The sequence below is a fragment of the Dendrobates tinctorius genome, unplaced genomic scaffold, assembly GCF_039654945.1.
Source record: "Dendrobates tinctorius isolate UK_male_01 unplaced genomic scaffold, ASM3965494v1 ptg000060l, whole genome shotgun sequence".
In the NCBI taxonomy this organism is placed as follows: Eukaryota; Metazoa; Chordata; class Amphibia; order Anura; family Dendrobatidae; genus Dendrobates; species Dendrobates tinctorius.
The window spans coordinates 8,460,958-8,481,710 of NW_027361728.1; the positions used below are offsets into that span (position 1 = coordinate 8,460,958).

At 41.1% G+C, this 20,753-nt stretch overlaps 1 protein-coding gene across 1 annotated transcript in view; it reads right to left on the reverse strand.

The window, feature by feature from the left end:
• Positions 1-546: 546 nt before the first annotated feature.
• Positions 547-20,753, reverse strand: part of LOC141092487 (probable cation-transporting ATPase 13A5) — a 93,703-nt gene continuing 73,496 nt past the window's right edge. Inside the window, exons 24-30 of the mRNA XM_073578660.1 lie at positions 18,706-18,802; positions 18,539-18,611; positions 16,594-16,768; positions 3,894-4,081; positions 3,658-3,746; positions 3,445-3,525; positions 547-1,083 (exon numbers count right to left, since the gene is read on the reverse strand). Coding sequence (XP_073434761.1) covers positions 874-1,083; positions 3,445-3,525; positions 3,658-3,746; positions 3,894-4,081; positions 16,594-16,768; positions 18,539-18,611; positions 18,706-18,802 — 913 coding nt within the window. The 3' untranslated portion in view covers positions 547-873. The remainder of the gene's footprint in view (positions 1,084-3,444; positions 3,526-3,657; positions 3,747-3,893; positions 4,082-16,593; positions 16,769-18,538; positions 18,612-18,705; positions 18,803-20,753) is intronic.

Consider the following 20,753-nt stretch of genomic DNA (forward strand, 5'->3'; position numbering starts at 1 on the left):
TCATTCATCCCTAATATTGTTGAGTAGAATATGACATCCCTGTTCTCTGTATACAGTATGCTATGTTATAAAATATGTGTATTTTTACCACTTACATTTGGTCTACATCTGAGATTGTGAAATTAAAGGAGTTCTCTGGTCTTAACAAGTTATCACCCATCCATGGATTAGATGATTTTTCTGATTGCTGAAGAATCCACCACTCCAACCACCACTGAACCTGAGAGCAAGGATCTAACATGCCCTGTTTGAATGTAGAGGCGGCCATGCATGTGTTCAACCACCATACTTGACTGACAGAGATACAGCTACTGTATCTCTTGCGTATGGCAAGCTTTAGGAAACAATCTTGAAAAAATATACTTTAGCTCAACAAAGAAAATTATGTTAAGTGCCGAATGAGAAGTCCATTTTGTGCATTTAAGCAAGTTCACACTATAGAAGGGTGAAGCATAAAGTATACTTTATAGCTACAGTACTTAACGTTTATTATTCAGTAAATAAATGCTATGCACATTCTATATACACACAGTTTGTTCATATGGATGTATTTTTGTTTTTTGTGCTGCCCATGAGGAGAACAGAAAGCACAAAGACCCATGCTAGCCTATGTACTGTTTCAAAAAAATTCCAACTTTTTCTAGTCTGGCCCGAATTGCATCCACTATGTGAGCAGGCGAACAAAGCTAAACATGGAGACAGTAACACCAGCAATTGACATGAATGGTCCAATAAATTCAGCAGCCATATGAATTTAGCTTTAAAAGTAGTACCATGTTGGCTCTTTTAGTGCTCACACAGTATTGGTTTTGTCTAAAGTAATTCAGCCACATTTTTTAAAACAAATAGTTATCTCTTTCTCTTTATTTCATTCTAAACATAATCATTTTCAAAAGCTGGGTTGGAGTAGTGACTGGAATCTCTATTGGCCATCTTACTCTTTGCATAAACTGTAGTTTCAATGGGTGGCCACTGTTTGTCTTCTTCTAAAACTGCCCTTAGTTTTTTATATTTGCTGCCAGGTTTTAACTTGAGACATCTCTTCAAAGCCAACCAGAGAGCTCTGTTGTCCAGAATAAATTCCTAAATAACATTTGAAAAAATAATTTACATATAGAGTTGCTTATTTCCATTATCTATTATGATATATTAAATAGCAACATAAATACATTAATGCCAAAGAAATCCTAATTTTCGTTTCCTTGTCAATGGTGATATTATTTTTTTTCTGTTTTCTGCAAGTGGTTGAATTAAGTGGATGATTGAAGTTAAGATTGAGCATGTGAACCTCTGAACCTTTGAAGACGTGGCTACAAAACAGTGTTCTCAGATTTCCCGAGCTTCATTCCCACGATGGTCTCGAGACCACTGATACCCCCCAACAATCAACAAGTTTCCCCTTAAAGATAGAAGATGAAGTCGTTTCTCTTAACCCTTTAACCACTTAATGACAGGGCTATTTTCCGTTTTCGATTTTTTTTCCTCCCCTTTTTCTAAGAGCCATAACTTTTTAATTTTCCTTCTAAATAGCCGTATAAGGGTTTGTTTTTTGCTGGACGAGTTGTACTTTTGAATGGCACCATTCATTTTAACATGTGATGCACTGGGAAGTGGAAGAAAAATTGAAGTGCATTGAAACTGCAAAAAAAAATGCAATTCCACAATTGGGCTTGTTTTTTTTATTTACCATGTTCACTCTATGGCAAAACTGACCTGGTAATATAATTGTCCAGGTCAGTACGATAATGCAGATGCCAAACATGTTTAATTTTTTTTTTTTAGGCCTCTTTCACACTTCAGTTTTTTACAATCAGTCGCAATCCGCCAGGTTTTTTCCCCCATCGACTTCCATTAATGGCGGATTTTGACGGATTGCCGTCCGTTGCATCCGTTTTTTTTGAGGATCCGCCAAAAGTTGCTGTCCGTCACCATCCTCAAAGATTTCAAAACGGAGCTTGCAACGTTTTTTTCTGTGGCGGATCCTCCAGACACAAATTTATCCCGAAATTCTTTCTGGGTGCCGGACAAAAAAAAAAATTCTCTCTCTCTCTCTCTCCCTCTCCCTCTCTCTCCCCCTTCCCGGCCAGCGGTTCCTTTAAATTTCCTCATTTTCAGGATCCGTCTGAAAACGGATCCTGTGCCATCCGTTCACATCAGTTGAGAACGGATCCGCTTGTCTGACTTTTTGGCGGATTTGAACTGATGTAAAAAACTGAAGTGTGAAAGAGGCCTTAGCGGTGAATAAAAATGTGAAAATTTGTGAAAAAAAATAATAATTTTGCTTGTGTAGCCAATTTGGGAATTGGAGCTTTTGGAGGGCTAATTTTTTACGTGTTCAGCTCATGTTTTCACTGATACCATTTTGAGGCAGGTATGAAGTTTTGATGTGTAGAATGATGCTCCCCAGTGCCGCCGCGTGTTAATGCTACCGTCAGAGATTAACAACAGCTTTTAACAGGCAAACAGCCACGGGCGAAGCTCTGGTCCACACACGACTGTTAGAGGCAGATGATGGCTGAATAATTTCGCTATCTTCTGCTGGGAAAGATACAGGCTTGGCTTGCAAGGTCGTATCAGAGACAGGGAGACGGCATATGACGTAACTGTACGTCATATGTCCTGACGGTGTTAAAGTGGTTTTCACATTGAAATTTATCTTTTATCAGCAGGGTAGACTATAACTTAGGCAGGTTTCACACTAGCGTATGGAGGAGCTGCGGAGGGATGCGGACTTCCTCTGAGAAGCTCCGCCCACTGCCACGCCTCCTCCGTTCAGCTCTGCCTCTGTCGGCATGCGGCGTGCGTACCCCATCTTTAGTATTGGGTACACAGGCCGTGCCGATGTATGCGGATGCCTCCGCATGCGTCATTTTGATGGTGCGGCGACCGCAACAAAATCCAACACGTTGCATTCGGCGCAGGTTGCCGCACTGTCAAAACAACGCATGCTGAGGCATCCACATACATCGGCATGGCCTGCGTACCCAATGCTAAAGATAGGGTACGCAGGCCGCATGCCGACAGAGGCAGAGCTGAACGGAGGAAGTCCGCATCCCTCCGCAGCTCCTCCATACACTAGTGTGAAACTAGCCTTAGTCATTACTCAGGGCCCAACTGCTTGGATCCCCAGTGATCCCAGTGTCAGATCTCTGCAGAGTTACATCTGAATGGAACAAAGGATGAGCATGCAAATCTCTGCTCCATTCATGGTCTTTGCAACTGCCAATGAATGCCAAGTAAAGCAATGGGAAACAAATAACTTTCAGTCTTGAGCAAACCCCTGCAATTCTGGCAAGTGCCATAGTAATCCCTCAGATGTTCTTGTTGATTAGAATGTGACAATCTGTTGAACTAGTTGTGTTTTACATACTGATTGCTACAATTGTACATGTACAACGATTAAATAAGAAAATAAATAAATTGCATATTTAGAATGCTACTGACCTCTACAAGAAATGACGACACAAAACATATAATGAGCATAACTAACATGTGAATTCTCCAGCTCATGGGAGTGCAGACAAGCTGTAAGGGAAAATCACACAAACATTATTAATATTTGGATGATGAATCACTTATAACAATTATATGTTATATTGCTATCACAATATATTATATTCAAACAATTATTGGCTGTGTTGTTAGAAATGTGCTTACCTCTAAAACAACATACATGTTCTTGAAATTGGCAAATATAAAAAACAGGGTAAGCGTAAATTCTACTATTAGTGTTGCCACAAAAATATCTAAAGAAAAAAAAGAAGAATTTTATTTATTATACCTACAACAGCAATTATACTGAATGATGTAATTACACAGATGAATATATTAAAATAATAAATATTATACAGAGCTACGTTTCCCTTTGTATTATTACATGTATATTCACTCACAGTTTGTGTACAGTGGTTTTCGGAATGGTTTCCCCTTTGAAAATACAAAGGCCAAGATCACAAAGTGTACAGCGGTGAGCAGCCATAGTGTGGAGTTCTCAAAACTTATATAGTTCTTCGTTGTTCTTTTCTCGATTAGCTCATAGGTAAGGTTCACGTTCCAGCTTGAGTTTACTGGATTACAGGCGCTAATAAGGATGATGATATTAGGAAACATTGTTAGAATATTACAGTGTTTTCCATTACGCTATTCTTTTCCAACACTAATTGTTTTTATTCTAGATATGAATAATTAAGAAAAGAAGTATAGGGGTTTCTTTGGATACTAAAAAATACTATAATTTAGTTAAGATTGCAATCATCACTCTCATAAATTCTTTTTATAGCTCAGCTGACTAAAAAGTTAAATAAAAAAAATGACTGTATTTGTGTTTAATTCAGTTTTCCGAAACTTAGGTAGCTAAAACTTTCAGAATCATGCACATGGTGAAGTAAACTTCAAAAAGCATTGACAGAAGCTATATTTATTAATTTATTTTACTCATTTATATAGCGCCATTAATTCTACAGAAATAGAAAAACAAAAAGTCAGCTCACTCATCAGTTGTTATTGGACTCCGAGCACGGAAACTGTAGTGCAACAGGAAAAGCAATGATCCAAGGTATAATCCAGCTCAAACAAGTCCGTTAAAAAATGCAAAAAAATTTTATTGAAAAAATATTTTTCGTAAAACAATGGTCACACAGTGTAAAAAATAACAACCTCCATGTTGGAATTGTAGCGTGGGCAGACGCGTTTTGAGCAAGAGCTTGAGAACAGGAGTTTATTATTTTAGCAACTGAGTTCTTGCTTGTCCATAACTAATTTTCTTTTAATGGACGTTTCTATCTGCAAAAGCAGGGAGCCCCAATGGGGGCGGGCTTTTCACCCTCCATAGCAAATATTTTTATGGCTGCATGGGAGGAGCAGTATATTTTCTCGGCCACTTCCGATCTCCTGTCCCATATAAGATGGTATGGTCGCTATTTTGACGACCTCCTTCTGATATAGGATGGGACAGAGGAAGAGGCCGGGGAGTTTGTTTCTCTGATGAATCTGAATGATGTGAATTTGAAATTTACGTACAAGTTACGAAGGAATATAATTGATTGTTTGGACGTATCACTGGAGTTTTCACCTGGGGGATTGATTATTACCCCTTTTAGAAAGGATACGGCAACGAATTCTACGCTCAATGCAACATCCTGCCACCATTAAAGCCATATGAAATATTCCACTAGGTGAACTTATACGAGTCAGAAGGAAAACTTCTTCAGATATTACATTTAAAAAGGAACAATTTCAGGTTAATCAAAGATTAAAAAAGTATGGATATTCTCAGTGGATGTTGGACAGAGCGAACAGTTTGATTGCTGCTAGAAATAGACAGGTTATGTTAAAAGAAAAAATATTAGATAATACAGGACAGGCTTCTAATCAGATTGCATTTGTAACGCAGTATAGTCCCCAGTTTACAGAAATAAAAAGTATAATTAATAAATATATTTCTGTACTATATCAGAATGACATACTACAAAATATTTTGAAATCAGAAGCCGCACAGTCAGCGCACACAGGGGGAATCAGGAGACAGAGTGGACTTGATATTTGGCCTAGGTCAGCGGAGACGGAGTTAACCTTCTCCTTCTGGGTAAGCTGCATTCCCGCCAAAAGCCCCAACTTCGCGTGCTTCCCTGTTTTTATATCCAACCCGCCCTGTCATGAACTCATTTTCTGCTCCACCAGTTGAGAGTTCCCCTTCCGTTCTCCCTCTGGTGGTGACAGGAGGTAGTGCGGTTGGTTTAAGTGGTAGTGATCTGCCACCTGATGAGGAAGATAACGATTGGATCTCTGGAGTGTCAGACTGGATATAAGACAGCCGATGCCCTATCCGGGTGCTGGTGATTCAGTCTGCTTCTCAGGTCCTGGACTTCAGCTCTCTTCCAGTCTTCTCAAGTTAAGTTTGTTTTTTGCTAATGTTCACACTTGCTCTTGTTGGTCAATTCAGTTTTTTGTGCAATCAGCCTGCCCCTGCTGGGGATATGCTGAAATTCCACTCCTATAAATCAGTATTTGCTAATATGCTTTTTGCCCCTTATTAGATTGGCTTCTTTTTTGCTCTGTCTCAGAATATTTCAGAGTGCTGATATAGGTTTAGAAGTCTAGTGACTTCAGGGTTAATTTTGCTATCAGAAGTGTTGGACAATATTTTTGTAGGTTTTTTTGGCAGATTGCAGACAGTGTCTTTCCTTTTCTGTCCTTGTTAGTTAGCCGGGCACCATCATTTGCTCAGCCTATTTTCCTGCCTTTGTTTGTATTTTCATCTTGTTTCACCGTCAATACATGTGGGGGGCTGTCTTTCCTTTGGGGTCTGCGCTGGGGCAGTTAGTTTTCCTCTTTTCCTGCTTTAGGCTTATGTAGTTCTCCGGTTGTGGTGAGGAGTCTAGGACCAACGTAGGAACGCTCCACAACTGCTGTAGGTTGTGCGGGTAAGACCAGGGATCTGCAATCTGCATAGTTACCAACTTCTCTGGTTTTCTGAGACTTAGCTTATTGTCTTTTTTCCTCCTCAGTTTCCCATTCATAACACCGCCCCCTTCGGTCAGGTGCTCGGGTTTGCTCTGTACAGAAGCTCCTTCCCCCAGCAACACTGAAGACAGGCCCGACAGTTCCGGAGAAGCAAGGAGTATCTCTAGCTTGGTCCATCCTCCTACAACTGTTGGATTTTTTAAATGTGGACATCGTACATGTCTATGTTGTGACCATATTGAGAATACAAGGGAATTTAATTCAATGACAACTAATAGATCTTAAATGTGGACATCGTACATGTCTATGTTGTGACCATATTGAGAATACAAGGGAATTTAATTCAATGACAACTAATAGATCTTACAAGATTAAATCATTTATTAACTGTAATAGTACTTTTGTAGTATATCTAATATCTTGTTTGATATGCAGAGTTCAATACTTGGGATGTACAACTAATCAATTAAGGCCGGGATCACACATGTGAGGAATATGGCCGAGTCTCGCATCATAATACCCGACACTGCCGTCAGCACTCGGGAGCGGAGCGTGTGGCTCCATGTATTGCTATGCGGCATCTCTCTGATGCAACCAACAATAAAATAGTTAAATGTTCAGCTGCATCAAAGCATTTCTCCCAGGAGCACAATGGGAACACTACAATGTGTAGGATCTCTGGCATTGAAAGAGTGTTTAAACCTTTTAGAGGGGGAGACCACGACAGAAAGTTGCTAAATAGGGAATCTTGGTGGATTTATACTTTGCAAACTAGAGCCCCTATGGGAATGAATATCAAACATGATCTAACGTACCATTACATATGAGTGTGTTTTTTTCCTTCAACTTTTTTCTTGTGTTTTTTTGCTTACTTATGCATTTTTCAATTCTTTGTCTATGTCTATCTTTAGAATTTTAAACAAGTGTGATACCGCTTAACAGATGAGGAATGTTATATATGATTGTGTGCAATAAGACACATGGTTGAGATAAGATGTGTTATTTAAAGGGGTAACTTAGTATTGTATGGTATGCAAAGACTAAGAACTCTTGTTTGAAATGCGTCTGCCCACGCTACTATTCCCACATGGGGGTTGTGATTTTTTACACTGTGTGACCATAGTTTTACGTAAAATACTTTTTCAATAAAAAATTTTTGAATTTTTTAACGGACTTGTTTGAGCTGTATTGTACCTTGGATCATTAATTCCATAGCGCTTTACATACATTACTGGCACTGTCCCTGATGGGGCTCCCAATCTAAATGAATCTTTATTATGGTCAGAGCTGGTTTTAGAACAACTGTGGCCATGAGCAACAATTAAAAGTGCAGCTTTAAATGTTAGCATATTGTACTATAACACAGAAACATTCTGGGAGTGTTAACACAAGCTGAATTCAGGCAAATAATCACCAATTGAATATGTTCAAGCTGTTTAGTACATTTTCAGCAGCCTCTTATACAGGCTGATGAAGAATGATGGGGGTAGAAAGATCTGTTTTATCAAATATCATGTTATCTGCAGCACATCTATTTAACATGACCAATGTCCTCATGAGAGCAGGGCCGCCATCAGGGAATTACTGCCCTGACTGGCGTATGGGGCCCGGTGGGCAGAGGGGGCCCGCATCGGGCCCGGTCTCCACTGCTCACTGGGCCCCTACCAGCAGGTAAACCGGGCCCTGGCTAGCGGCGCTGCGGGTGGCAGCTAAACGCTATTGACATGCGGGCCTGGCGACCTGCATGTCAATAGTTAACAGCTGCCAGCCAATCGGAGGCTGGCAGCTGACGTCAGCCGCAGTGCGCACCTCGCCGGCGTCTGACGTCAGTGTCAGTCGCCGGCTAGAGCGCGCTGCAGCGTGGAGGGACTGAGCCTCGCCCGTCGCTGGAGCGCGGCCAGGTAAGGAGAACTCTTTTTTTTGACTGCGGCGATCCAGGGGGCCCGGGGGCAGAATGCTGGACTGGGACAGAATGCTGGACATGGGGCAGAATGCTGGACATGGGGCAGAATGCTGAACATTGGACAAAATGCTGAACATTGGACAGAATGCTGGACATGGGGGCAGAGTGCTGGACATGGGGCAGAGTGCTGGACATGGGGCAGAGTGCTGGACTGGGGCAGAATGCTGAATATGGGGGCAGAATGCTGGACTGGGGCAGAATGATGAACATGAGGCAGAATGCTGGCCTTGGCAGAATGCTGAACATGGGGCAGAATGCTGGACTGGGGCAGAATGCTGGACTGGGGCAGAATGCTGGACATGGGGCAGAATGCTGGACATGGGGCACAGTGCTGGACATGGGGCAGAATGCTGAATATGGGGCAAAATGTTGGACTGGGGCAGAATGCTGGACATGGGGGCAGAATGCTGGACATGGGGGCAGAATGCTGGAGACTGGGGCAGAATGGAGATACGGGGCATGATTGGAGACAGATCGCACTGGATCAAGGGGCAGTATGGATACGATGGAGATCATATGGGGGCAGAATGGATACTCATGAGGGGGGCATGGGAGAACATATGGCTAAAGCCAGGAATGAGACACACGGGGGTCAGGATGGGGGATATTATTACCATAGGGGCTAATTAAGGGATATTATTACTGCAGTGATGTATTTAAATCTTTGAGGATACTGTTTTAAATGGGGGGTGGTCCTGTTACTGTGCAGAGCGACACTATGTCACCTTTTTTTCTTCATGTGGTGTAATGTAGAAGTTGGGAAAAATAAGTAATGTGTTCAGCAACCGGAGCTCTTCCTGCAGAGACGAGTCCTGGCTGGAAGACGTGATGGCGATCTGTGCTGGATGAATGAAAAGCAAGGATGAAGGACTTCACCTAGAGAGGTCACTGGTGAGTTAGTGTGTTACCTGTACATTGACACTATACATTGTATACTATATATACAGAGGGCCTGTGTATAATGTCACCAGTGATCACTGTGTTACCTGTACATTATATACAGAGCTCCTGTGTATAATGTCATTGATCACTATATTACCTGTACACATACACTGCATACTAAATACAAATCTCCTGTGTATAATGCCACTTATGGTGATAGTATTATGTTTGTTTATTAATGATCAGTATTGTAGTATTCAGACACTTTGTGGTGGTAATATGTGGTCTGGTCATGGTGCGGTGGTATTTGTTCCTTGTATGTGATATTATTCGGTCACTATGGTAGTAATATGTGGTCTGGTCATGGTGCGGTGGTATTTGTTCCTTGTATGTGGTATTATAGGTCACTATGTGGTGGTAATATGTGGTCTGGACATGGTGTAGCAGTATTTGTTCCTTGTATGTGATACAAGGAACAAAAATACCACCGCAAAATTGAAAAATAAATAAAAATATACCTAAAGTGTATTGCATATTTTAACAAATATTTAATAGGTTACAGTAGAGTAGGGCCTGGCCAAAAGTGTCTACCCTGTTATGGTGGCGGCTTAAAAAAATCTTTTGTCCAAAGCAAAAGTTGCTTGCTATATATGTGATCTGGTGATGGGAACTGTTAATGTGTGATAGGTGAGAAGTGGAGTTTTTTCAAGAGAGAGCAGTGCGACTGTGGACAGTTTTAGGGGTGGAGGCGGGGCTGAGTGGAGCCTGGGCGGAGTCTCAAGGGGGCCCCGGAAATTTTGCCAGTATGGTGCCCCGAAATTCCTAGTGGCAGCCCTGCATGACAGCAATGATTTCTGTACAGGCAGAAACAATCCAATCACCTGATAAATGAGTAGCATTTTGCTCTTTTGTCGCATGATTGCCAACATGTTTGCACCTACAAACTCTAGCCTATACTGCAGGTAGTTATAAATATGGATGTTTTACCATCATTACATAACGCACATCAGTATATAACTCACACAATATAACACATTTCAGCATGTAACACACATCAGTGTACAACACACACTGGTATATAATGCACTCATCAGTATACAACACAATAGTGTATAACACACACCGGTATATAATGCATTCTTCAGTATACTACACAACAGTATATAACACACACATAGACACTTCAGTATATAACTCACAGACACACACACGAGTATGCAACACACCAGTATATAATATACCAAACATCATATATAACACACACACACCAATATATAGCCCACACATCAGTATACAACACACAGACACATACACACAACAGTATATATTATACACATCAGTATATAACATGCACATCAGTATGCAACACAACAGTATATAACAGACAAATACACTTTAGTATGTAACACACTCAAACATAATAGCATGTGACTCACACCAGTATACACACGTGGTCAAAATTATTGGTACCCCTCGTTTAATGACAAAAAAACCCACAATGGTGACAGAAATAACTTGAATCTGACAAAAGTAATAATAAATCAAAAATCTATGAATATAAACAAATGAAAGTCAGACATTGCTTTTCAACCATGCTTCCACAGAATTTTTTAAACATTATATAGCTCATGAAATAGTCCTGGTCAGAAATGATGGTACCCTTAACTTAATATTTTGTTGTACAACCTTTTGAGGCCATCACTGCAATAAAACAATTCCTGTAACTGTCAATGAGACTTCTGCACCTCTTGACAGGTGCTTTGGCCCTCTCCTCATGAGCAAACTGCTCCACTTGTCTCGTGTTTGAAGGTTGCTTATTCCAGACGGCATGTTTCAGCTCTTTCTAAATATGCTCAATAGGATTTAGGTCAGGGCTCATAGAAGGCCACTTCAGAAGAGTCCAATGTTTTCCTCTTAGCCATTCTTGGGTGTTTTTAGCTGTGTGTTTTGGGTCATTATCCTGTTGCAAGACCCATGACCTGTGACTGAGACCAAGCTTTCTGGCACTGGGCAGCACATTTCTCTCTAGAATCCCTTGATAGTCTTGAGATTTCATTGTACCCTGCACAGATTCTTGACACCCTGTGCCAGATGCAGCAATGCAGCCCCAGAACATAGCAGGGCCTCCTCCATGTTTCACAGTAGGGACAGTGTTCTTTTTTTTATATGCTTCATTTTTCTGTCTGTGAACATAGAACTGATGTGCCAAGCCAAAAAGTTCATTTTTTGTCTCATCTGTCCATAGGACATTCTCCCAGAAGCTTTGTGGTTGTCATCATGTAGTTTGGCAAATTCCAGTCTGGCTTTTTTATGATTTTCTTTTAACAATGGGTGAAATCTCCGATGAAGTCCACTTTGGCTCATACAATGACGGATGGTGCAATCTGACACTGATGTTCCTTGAGTGTGACTGAACCACTGCCTTAGACGTACTGAATCTCTGGAGGTCTTGACTATTTTAAATGGAAGCAACTACTGCAGGATTGTCCTCTACAGCAGAAGATTCGGGAAGAGCCTGGGGTTTCTCCCATCTGCGAACTGGCAATGGTTCTTCTGCAATCTCAGGAGCGGTACACCAGTCTTCATTATATTTAATCTTGAGGGAAGTCAGTCCTGACAAAGGAATAGGCAGAGCAACTCTCGGGGCAGATGTAGGATCTTTAGACTGTCATGGCTGTAACATATTCCTGTGTACATTTCTTTGGGCAGACTACTCATTTTTAACCTGTACTTCGCAGACCGGGCCATTGGGGTACCCCTGATCACTTTGCATGGTTATACTTCCCAATGTTCACTCTGCTTACCTCAGGGAATTTTTTCCCCAGAACTCTGTCCCCAGGCTGTGGCATAACTCCCTGCATTGGAGGTTGGCTCTTATAAGTTTTGTTTTGTAACTGCTGGCCTGCTAGCCAGCAGAGGGTCTGGAGCTGCTGATGGTGTTCTTTCACCTATGAGGTGGTAGATTGTTTGATTAGATCCCCTGGCTGTTCCAGATTCAGTTTGATGAATTCTTGGCTGGCTGTACCGAAGTGTAGCATGTATGGGGTATTACCTGTGGTTGTGTGGACCCAATTGTTATAGGTCCAGACCAATTTGGCTAAGTAGTCAGGCCAATGTGCTTTCTTATCTTTCTCTAGTGTTCTCAATATTTGAAGCAGAGACCGGTTAAAGTGCTTGCAAGACCCATTCCCTTTGGGATGGTATGGAGTTGTCCTGAACATTTCGATGCAGTACACTCAGTGCAATTCCTTCATCACATTACCTTGAAAACATGCTTCCTGATCTGAGTGGATTTGCTTCGGACACCTGTAGATGCGGATGAAATCTTTAAATACAGCTCATGCAGCAGACTCAGCTGTCTGGTCCCAAGTTGGGTTGACCACTGCAAACTTGGAGAAGTAGTCAGTCATGACAAGCCAGTACTGTGGACCCAAGTTGATTGTCCCATGAGGAGGAAGTCTATCATTAACACTTCAAGCAGTTCCTTAGTCTGTATGGTCTGTACAGGTGCCCTCTGTTCTGTGGCTTTAGTGAGGTCATACACTTGGCACTGTTGGCAAACGTCCTCACCTGTGGAATCTAGGCACTGGCAATATATGTAACGCTGCAGCCACTGGTAAGTCTTGCATATCCTGAAGTGTTTTCCAAACTCATGAGCTTCTTTTGCTATTTTTCTTTCCACGCTTCCAGGTTTTACTACTTGCCACCTTGCCTCTAAGTCAGCAGGCTGTTTGCCACTTGCGGTATGCAACAGCTCTTTGGACTTCCAACCTGTCCCACTGGCGCAGAATGGACTTCATCTCGATATCTACAGTAAGTAAGCCCTTTCTTCTGTGTTGGTTAACTTTCACTGGGTTACTGCATTTTCATCTTGTACTCACCCCCACTCTTCATTAGTTCTCCCTAGTGTCATGGGTAGAAAGTTGGCCTCCTCACTTGACTGTATTGCTACTGCCGGGGGTGTGAATTTTCAGAAGTCCGGGGTTTCCTCTTCTTTCAGATGTTCATCGAGGTCCATTTCCATACTTTCAAAGGTTACCTTTACAGGTCATCAGCATTGGCGTTCTCCATGGCAGAACGGTAATGGATTGAGAAGTTATATTCTGAAATGCGAACTACTCAACATTATTCCAGGGCTCCCAGCTTGGCAATGTCCAGATGGGCCAGCGGATTGGTTGTCAGTCCGCACAAGGGTCTTAGTCCCTGTCAGGTATTCTGAAAATTGCTCCATCATGGCCCACACCAGTGCAAGGAGTTCCAACTGAAAGGAGCTGAAGTTGTGAGGGTTTCACTCTCTATCACAGGCAATAACCCTTTCATGCCTGTCTTGCACCTGTGAAAGGATTGCCCCAACTTCATAGAGACTGCCATCAGTATATAAGAAGAATGGCTTACCGAAGTCTGCATAAGCCAGGATAGGGTCCAAAGTTAGGGCTTCTTTCAGGGCCTGTAAGGCCTCCTCCTGCTTCTCTTCCCAGTGTATGGTTCAATTCTTGGGTACCCCAGCCATCCCCCTTAACAGTTCGCTGAAAGGGCCAGCTACTTTTGCATAGTAATTGATGATAGTACCTGGCCAATCCAAGGAAGGCTTTCAACTTCTGCAGGTTTCTGGATGTTGGCCATTGCTGTATCATAGCTACTTTTACCTTGAGAGGGCAGTACTCTATACTGAGACATGTTATGGCCCAGGCACTTGATCTCTTTCATGAAAAGCTGACCTTTTTTGGCTTTACCTTCAGGCCATGGGTCCGCAATCGCCCGGGTACTTGCCCGAGTCTGTTCAGGTTTTCTTGAAAGATAGCAAAGTAAACAATAATATTATTCAGGTATATCAGAGTGACTTCAAAGTTCAGGTCTCCCAGGTGCTTCTCAATCTGCTGCTGAAACGTATCTGGTGCATTGGATGGTCCGAATGGCATTCTGTTAAATTCAAACAGTTCCAAGGGGAGTATGTGCCTTGTGTTTTTCTGCCACTGGTACCAGCCAGTAACCTCTTGCTAGATCCAGAGTGGAGAAGCATTTAGCCTTCCCTTGGGTTGTCGGGGACTCCTCGATACAAGGCTGGGGTTATGAGTCTTGCACAGTGCACACATTCAACCAACTGTAATCCATGCAAAATAGAATATTTCCATCCTTCTTGACAAGCACCATTGGGGCTGCCCATGGAGTCTGGCTATGCTGCACCACTCCCAAGTCCAACATCTGTATCAACAACATCTTCACCACATGATACAGCTTGGGAGGTTTCTATTGAAATATATCTCGGATCAGAAAATTTACCCCCCATCGGTATCTCATGGGTGATGGCATCTGTAAAGCTGAAGTCATTGGTGTGGCGGGAAAACACGGCTTGATTCTCTCACAGCATTGCTTACACTTCTTGCATACAATCCGGATCAAAAGTCACATATCCACCCCCATTTGGGCCAAGATGGTTCGCCCATTCAATTCTGGGATTTGGGCTCCTTCCATTTCAGCAGTGAATACCAGGGTCCAGACTGCATCACCTAGAGGTGCTAGGGTCAATTCTTTCCGATTCAGCACTTCAATCCAATGTAGGTAAACACAAGTCGACTTGTCTGTGTCCCATGTTTGCAGCTTTGATGAGTATTCATCCAATATGGACTACTGCCAATGTACGGGATACTAAGGCTTCCTGGCCTACCTCTCTTAGGCACACTGATTACAGTTTTCCATACAGTATTATGGGCCCTATATAGTCCATCATATAGTATTAAGGGTTTCATTCAGTCATCCATATAAGTATTATGAGTTCCATATAGTTCTCCATACATTATTATGGGTGGTGCCATGTAGTCGTCCATATATTATTATGGATCTAATATAGTCCTCCATACAAGTATTATGGGCCTCATATAGTCCTCCATAATGTATTATGGGCCTCATATAGTCCTCCGTACAGCATTATAGGTTCCATATAGTCCTCCATGCATCATTGTTTTCAACTGCATCGGCATCCATGTTAGAGCAGATACTAGCTGTGTATCACAACTATTCTCTCTCTGCAATATGATTGTATCAAAAGAAGGACACCCCTTATATGATGTTATAGTAAGTCATATGTCGGGAATGGATTTAAAAGACATGTTCATTGGGGAAGGGAGAGCATGACATCTTTGTCACTTCTTGAGGTTATATTCCATTTTCATGCACATGCCATATAGGGGACACATAGAATGTGAAAGAAAGTTCTCTGGTGAAATAAGAACAAAGTAGAATTTTGGGGCTAAATGCAAAAAACTAACACTAAACATCACTGGGAAAACAGCCCCCACTGTCAAACATGATGGTGGCAGCATCATGCTGTGGAGATGTTTTTCTTTAGCAGAGACAGGGAAGCTCGTTAAAGTTAATGGGTAGATGAGTGTAGCAAAATACATTTTCTGGAAGAAAACCTGTTAGAAACTGCAAAAGTCTTTAGATTATGGTGTAAAAATACTTCCAGAGCTACAATGGAAGAGATTAGATTAAAGTATGTTCATGTGTGTGAATGGCCCAGTCAAAGTCTACACCTAAATTCCTTTGAGAACCTGTGGCAAGATGTGAAATTTGCAATTCACAGATGCTCTGCATCCAATCTCACTAAGCTAAAGTGAGAGTGCAAAGAAAAACGGGCAAAAGCTGGTTAAGACTTACCCCAAAAGATCTTCAACGAAAGGGGGCTAAATACCTATGCACATCACAATTTTCAAATTTATACTTTTAAAATATTTAGAAAACCATGTATCATTTCCTTTACACCTGACAAATACTTGCAACTTTGTGTTGGTAGATCATATAAAACCCCAATAAAATACATTTAGGTTTGTGGGTGTGATGTGAACAAATATGGAAAAGGTCACAGGGTAGGAATACTTTTTCAGGGCATTGTATTTACAGTTCCACCTGATTTAGAGGTGGAAATGGACCCCCTTACGTCTTGGGCCCCTGTGTGGCTGCACAGGTTGCATGATTCATATGTCCGTTCCTGATTCTTGTATTTCCAGGAGAAACAACACAGTACAGAGTTTGAGGGGAAAAAAAATCTCAGAAATTTGGTGAATGGACTATTTAATTTTGAGTACAAGTAATTACTAAAACAGACTAGTCTGGACTGATGACAGGTCCTGTATGCAGACAGTAATAAATATAAATGATCAGTTTCTCTTTATCGAAAATTGTATTTTTAATTTTCTTTTGCATTATGCAAAATCTTTCAGTGTCAAGCTTTCTGCTTTCTCTAAATAATGTATTGTTGTATTGCATGTCTAATTCCAAGTACTTACCTGAAAACATCAATTCTGCTGTACCATGGCTGCTGCTGGACTATGAGAAATGCATACGTCTGCATAGCTATTGTGAAACACACATTGTACACCACTGAAAGCAGCATAGATGGAGAAATCAACTGTCCTGGTGGTCGATAAGGTGCCAGTTTATCATACGCAGGTGTCGAACTCACTGCAGAAAATGATAAATGACAGTTATAAGTTATATATCTCTTTTTGTACTATATTTTTTAATGTAGATGTCAATTGAGCATATTATAACAAATAACAACATTTACCAGTAGCAAAATATATTTATATCCTATAGGTTTAAAATTTTCAATTAAAGGGGTTGTCTGATATAGAAAATATATTTTTAGGCATAAATGTCCTAAAAATAAAAAGTGTCATATTCACCTTTGAGATGCTCCACCCGATCCAGAGTAGGCTGCTCCGGAGGTCTGAGACAGCTCCGATAGTGATGCCTGGTTAGTTTCTAAAGTCAGGTGACCTATGACTAGAAGAGCACGTCATCAATAAAAGATCTAAGGATGTGCTCTACTAGTCACCTGATCACTGGAGCAAATCAGTCTGCAGCAGTCCTTGATTTCTGAATGGTGTGTGCTGGATCCGTGGGGACGCTGTGATGTGAATATTCCACTAATCTTTATTTTACGATCAGATGTGTTTGAAAAAAAATGTTTCTGTATTGGACAACCCCTTTATGTCAATGATGACACATGGGACAAGTTAATTTAATGGACCCTACTGTTTTGTTCTCGTAGATCATTGCCACTGACATGTTTAAGGAGAACCTATATCACCCGTTACTTTGAGTGTAATAAATAACGGAAACACATATAATGTATCTAAAAATATTACCTAGAATTCATCTACCATCTAAACATGGGGGTCTTTACTGACCCATGATAGAGTAGTATGGCAGGTCACGGTTAATAATACCATATGCCTTTGAAAGAAATTAAATTAGGCATATAGTATTATATTTATTAAAGTAGAGTAGAGGCACATATACTTAGTACACTTCTTAGGGCTCATGCTCGCATGTGAGAAACTCGGATGAGTCTCGCATGTCAATACCCAGCACTGCCGCCGCCACCCACTTCGGAGAGTTCAGCTGCATGTATTTCTATGTAGCTGAATGCTCCAATCTGAGTGCTGACCAAGTTTCCAAGTTTCTCGCATGTGAGTATGAGCCCTTAGTTTGTATAAAGCTGTGATATGAAAATGTACATAAGGCTCAAGCAATATAGGCCTGAATGGTAACCTGTATATTAGATTGGACTCGAGTCACATTCATTAATTCTAAATTTTAGTTGATCTTCAAATTTTGTGAAGCAATTATAAAATTGAATCTATAATGAAGCACTTTATAATGCTTTAATTTGTATTGACTCCAATATGAACTTTTTGTCCCAAAAAGTTTATTTTAATAGCATTGTGTTATTTGGTATATGTACAAAGAAAAACATTGGATCCAGTTGAATAGAACACATTATGTGGGCTGCGCTGCTGGAGTAAACCGATTCTTCAACAATGATTATAATAAGGTTTTTTCTATTCACAAGGTTGTTGAATGCCATACTGCCATTTTTATCAAATGAAAGAACCAAATTTTTGTTTTTTTTCACTTGATAAAAACACTGGTACGCCATTCAAAGACTTTGTGAATAAAAGCAACCTTATTCTCATCATCATTGCTGAAGAATCAGTTTACTCAAGAGGCGAAGCCCACCTTACGTGTTTCACCCAACTGGATTCAATATTTCCTGGAGGATTTATCCACCAGCCACAGGGCAGCAGCAACTGTTTTTCTTTGTGCCTACATAGGAGCTGTGCCTGTAACAACTCCACCAGATGAGCATAACCAGAGTACCCACTCTCCATCCATAGGGCATCATCCCATTGTGCGCTCTGTTCCCCACATCTAGATTTCACTTACTTGTTAAAAAGATTACAAACATGATTGCAAAGTCATGTACAAGAAACTGGTTATTTCCAAATATATTTTGTTGCTGGAAGACACAAATAAGCAAATTATTGTCTACTGCTCCCTTACTATTACGGAAGTAAAAAGCGTTATGTAGAGATATTTCATATAGCAGTTACCCAATAGAGGATTAAAGTGTTGATATACTCAATCAATCCAAACATAGACATGTATTTAAACATGCAGAAAGAGGTGACAAGGGCTGCTCGTCCTTCCCTGGAAAACAAAAACAATATGGCTAGAGTTACATCACATTTTTGCATCCTATGGAAAGCTGCTTCTTTTTTTAAGATTAGAAAAACATATAAAACAGCATTCAACAAGATGTCTCTTTGTGTTCTAACCTCTTGCATTTGATTTCTGTTGTACAAAACACAGAATCAGCCAGGATCATGGTCTTAAGAAGAACATAGGAAAGAGATACCTCGTTTTGGTCTCCTCATGCGAAGGTGTGTAGTAAAAGACCCATTGTATAGCACCCCACAACCAAAATTTGAGTGTTCCAGTTGGAACTGACACAGTTTAATGTGAATAGAATACATGGATAGCTGTCAGTCCCTCCTACCCGGCTGTCCAGACTGTTAATAATCATCCCATAAATCCGATGTATAAAAGGAGATGCTGTATCACATTAGCGATACTTTCAATTATCACTCTTGTATCCAGCATAGAACTGCAAGATGGTGTGGACTGTCAAAAGACATTTCTAGCTCATAGGTGATAGTGACATATCTTGTAATGTTTCATTTTTGGCTGTCTTTCCCAAGTTTTTTTTAAAGGGGTTGTCTGGGACTTTTCCATTGATTGCCTATCCATAGGATAGGTCATCAATATCTGATCGGTAGAGATGCAACACTTTGTACTTTCACCAATCAGGAGATTCCCGTGCTGGTGGATGACGGATAGACCAAGTTGCTGCACAGTGCAGATCCGTCAATGGTTTGGTACAGCAAATCCATCCCATATTGATTCATATAGGGGGTAGATGTACAGTACCTGGCCATGGCCACAATGCATTTCATGGAGCTGTGATGTTCAGCTACACAACTAAGGCTAGTTTCACACTAGCGTTTCACTGACCTGCGTTGGTCTGTGCGCGGCTAAACTCCGTTCCCGGCCGCTCCCCCTATGGGCGCATGACACTGCATGTGACCTGCGTACCCTATCGTTAGCATTGGGTACGCAGGTCTTGTGCAGGTATGCGTTTGCTGGCGCATGTGTCCTTTTGACGGTGCGCCGCTCTGCACCAAACGCACCGTGTTGCATTTTGGTGCGCTCGGCACACTGTTGAAAGGACACATGCGCCGGCAAACGCATACCTGCACACGGCCTGCGTACCCAATGTTAAAGATATGGTACGCAGGTTGCATGCAGCATCATGCGCCCATAGGCGGAGCGCTCTGGAGGAGGCGCGGCAGGGGGCAGAGCTTAGCGGTGGCCGTGCGCAGACCGACGCAGGTCAGTGAAATGCTAGTGTGAAACTAGCCTAAGAACATTTGTCTATGACTGGCAAAGGGAACATCTGATCTGCAGGGGTGCCAGGTCTCGCACCCCCACTAATCTGATATTAATGACCTATCGTAAGGAGTCTATCAATGGAAAAGTCTCAGAGAACCCCTTTAAATTATACATACAGTTTTTTTATATAATTTATTATACTGCTATATACTTTGTAATCTAGGGTTGGATACATCTTATTCAAATAGTAACCTAAAATGTTAAATAATTTCTTATAATACACAAATAATACTTAATTAATATCATCATCATCATCAATATCTTTATGAATCAGTGTTAACTGTTAATCCAAAAATTGCTTATCATTTTTAAATGGTGTAATCATATGCAACAGAAAATAACATTAATAAAAGCAAAAGTAGATTAAATAACACTACAAAGATTTTCCCTGAAATGATTTAATTCTCATATTCACAACCTGAGGTTGAAGTGTATTTTACATATGCAATGTTTTAGGTAAAAAAAATCCTTAATCAGGTAGGTACATCCTGAAATTTATCAAATTGCAATATTCTTATGGAAGCCCTGTTTCGGGGTGGTAGCTCCAAAAGAAGGATCTAACGCTGATTTGTCCCTAAGCATACAATACTCAGAATTGCTATTTGTAGTTTACCATGTTTCCAAAAAAATCGAACAGATCGATCACAAA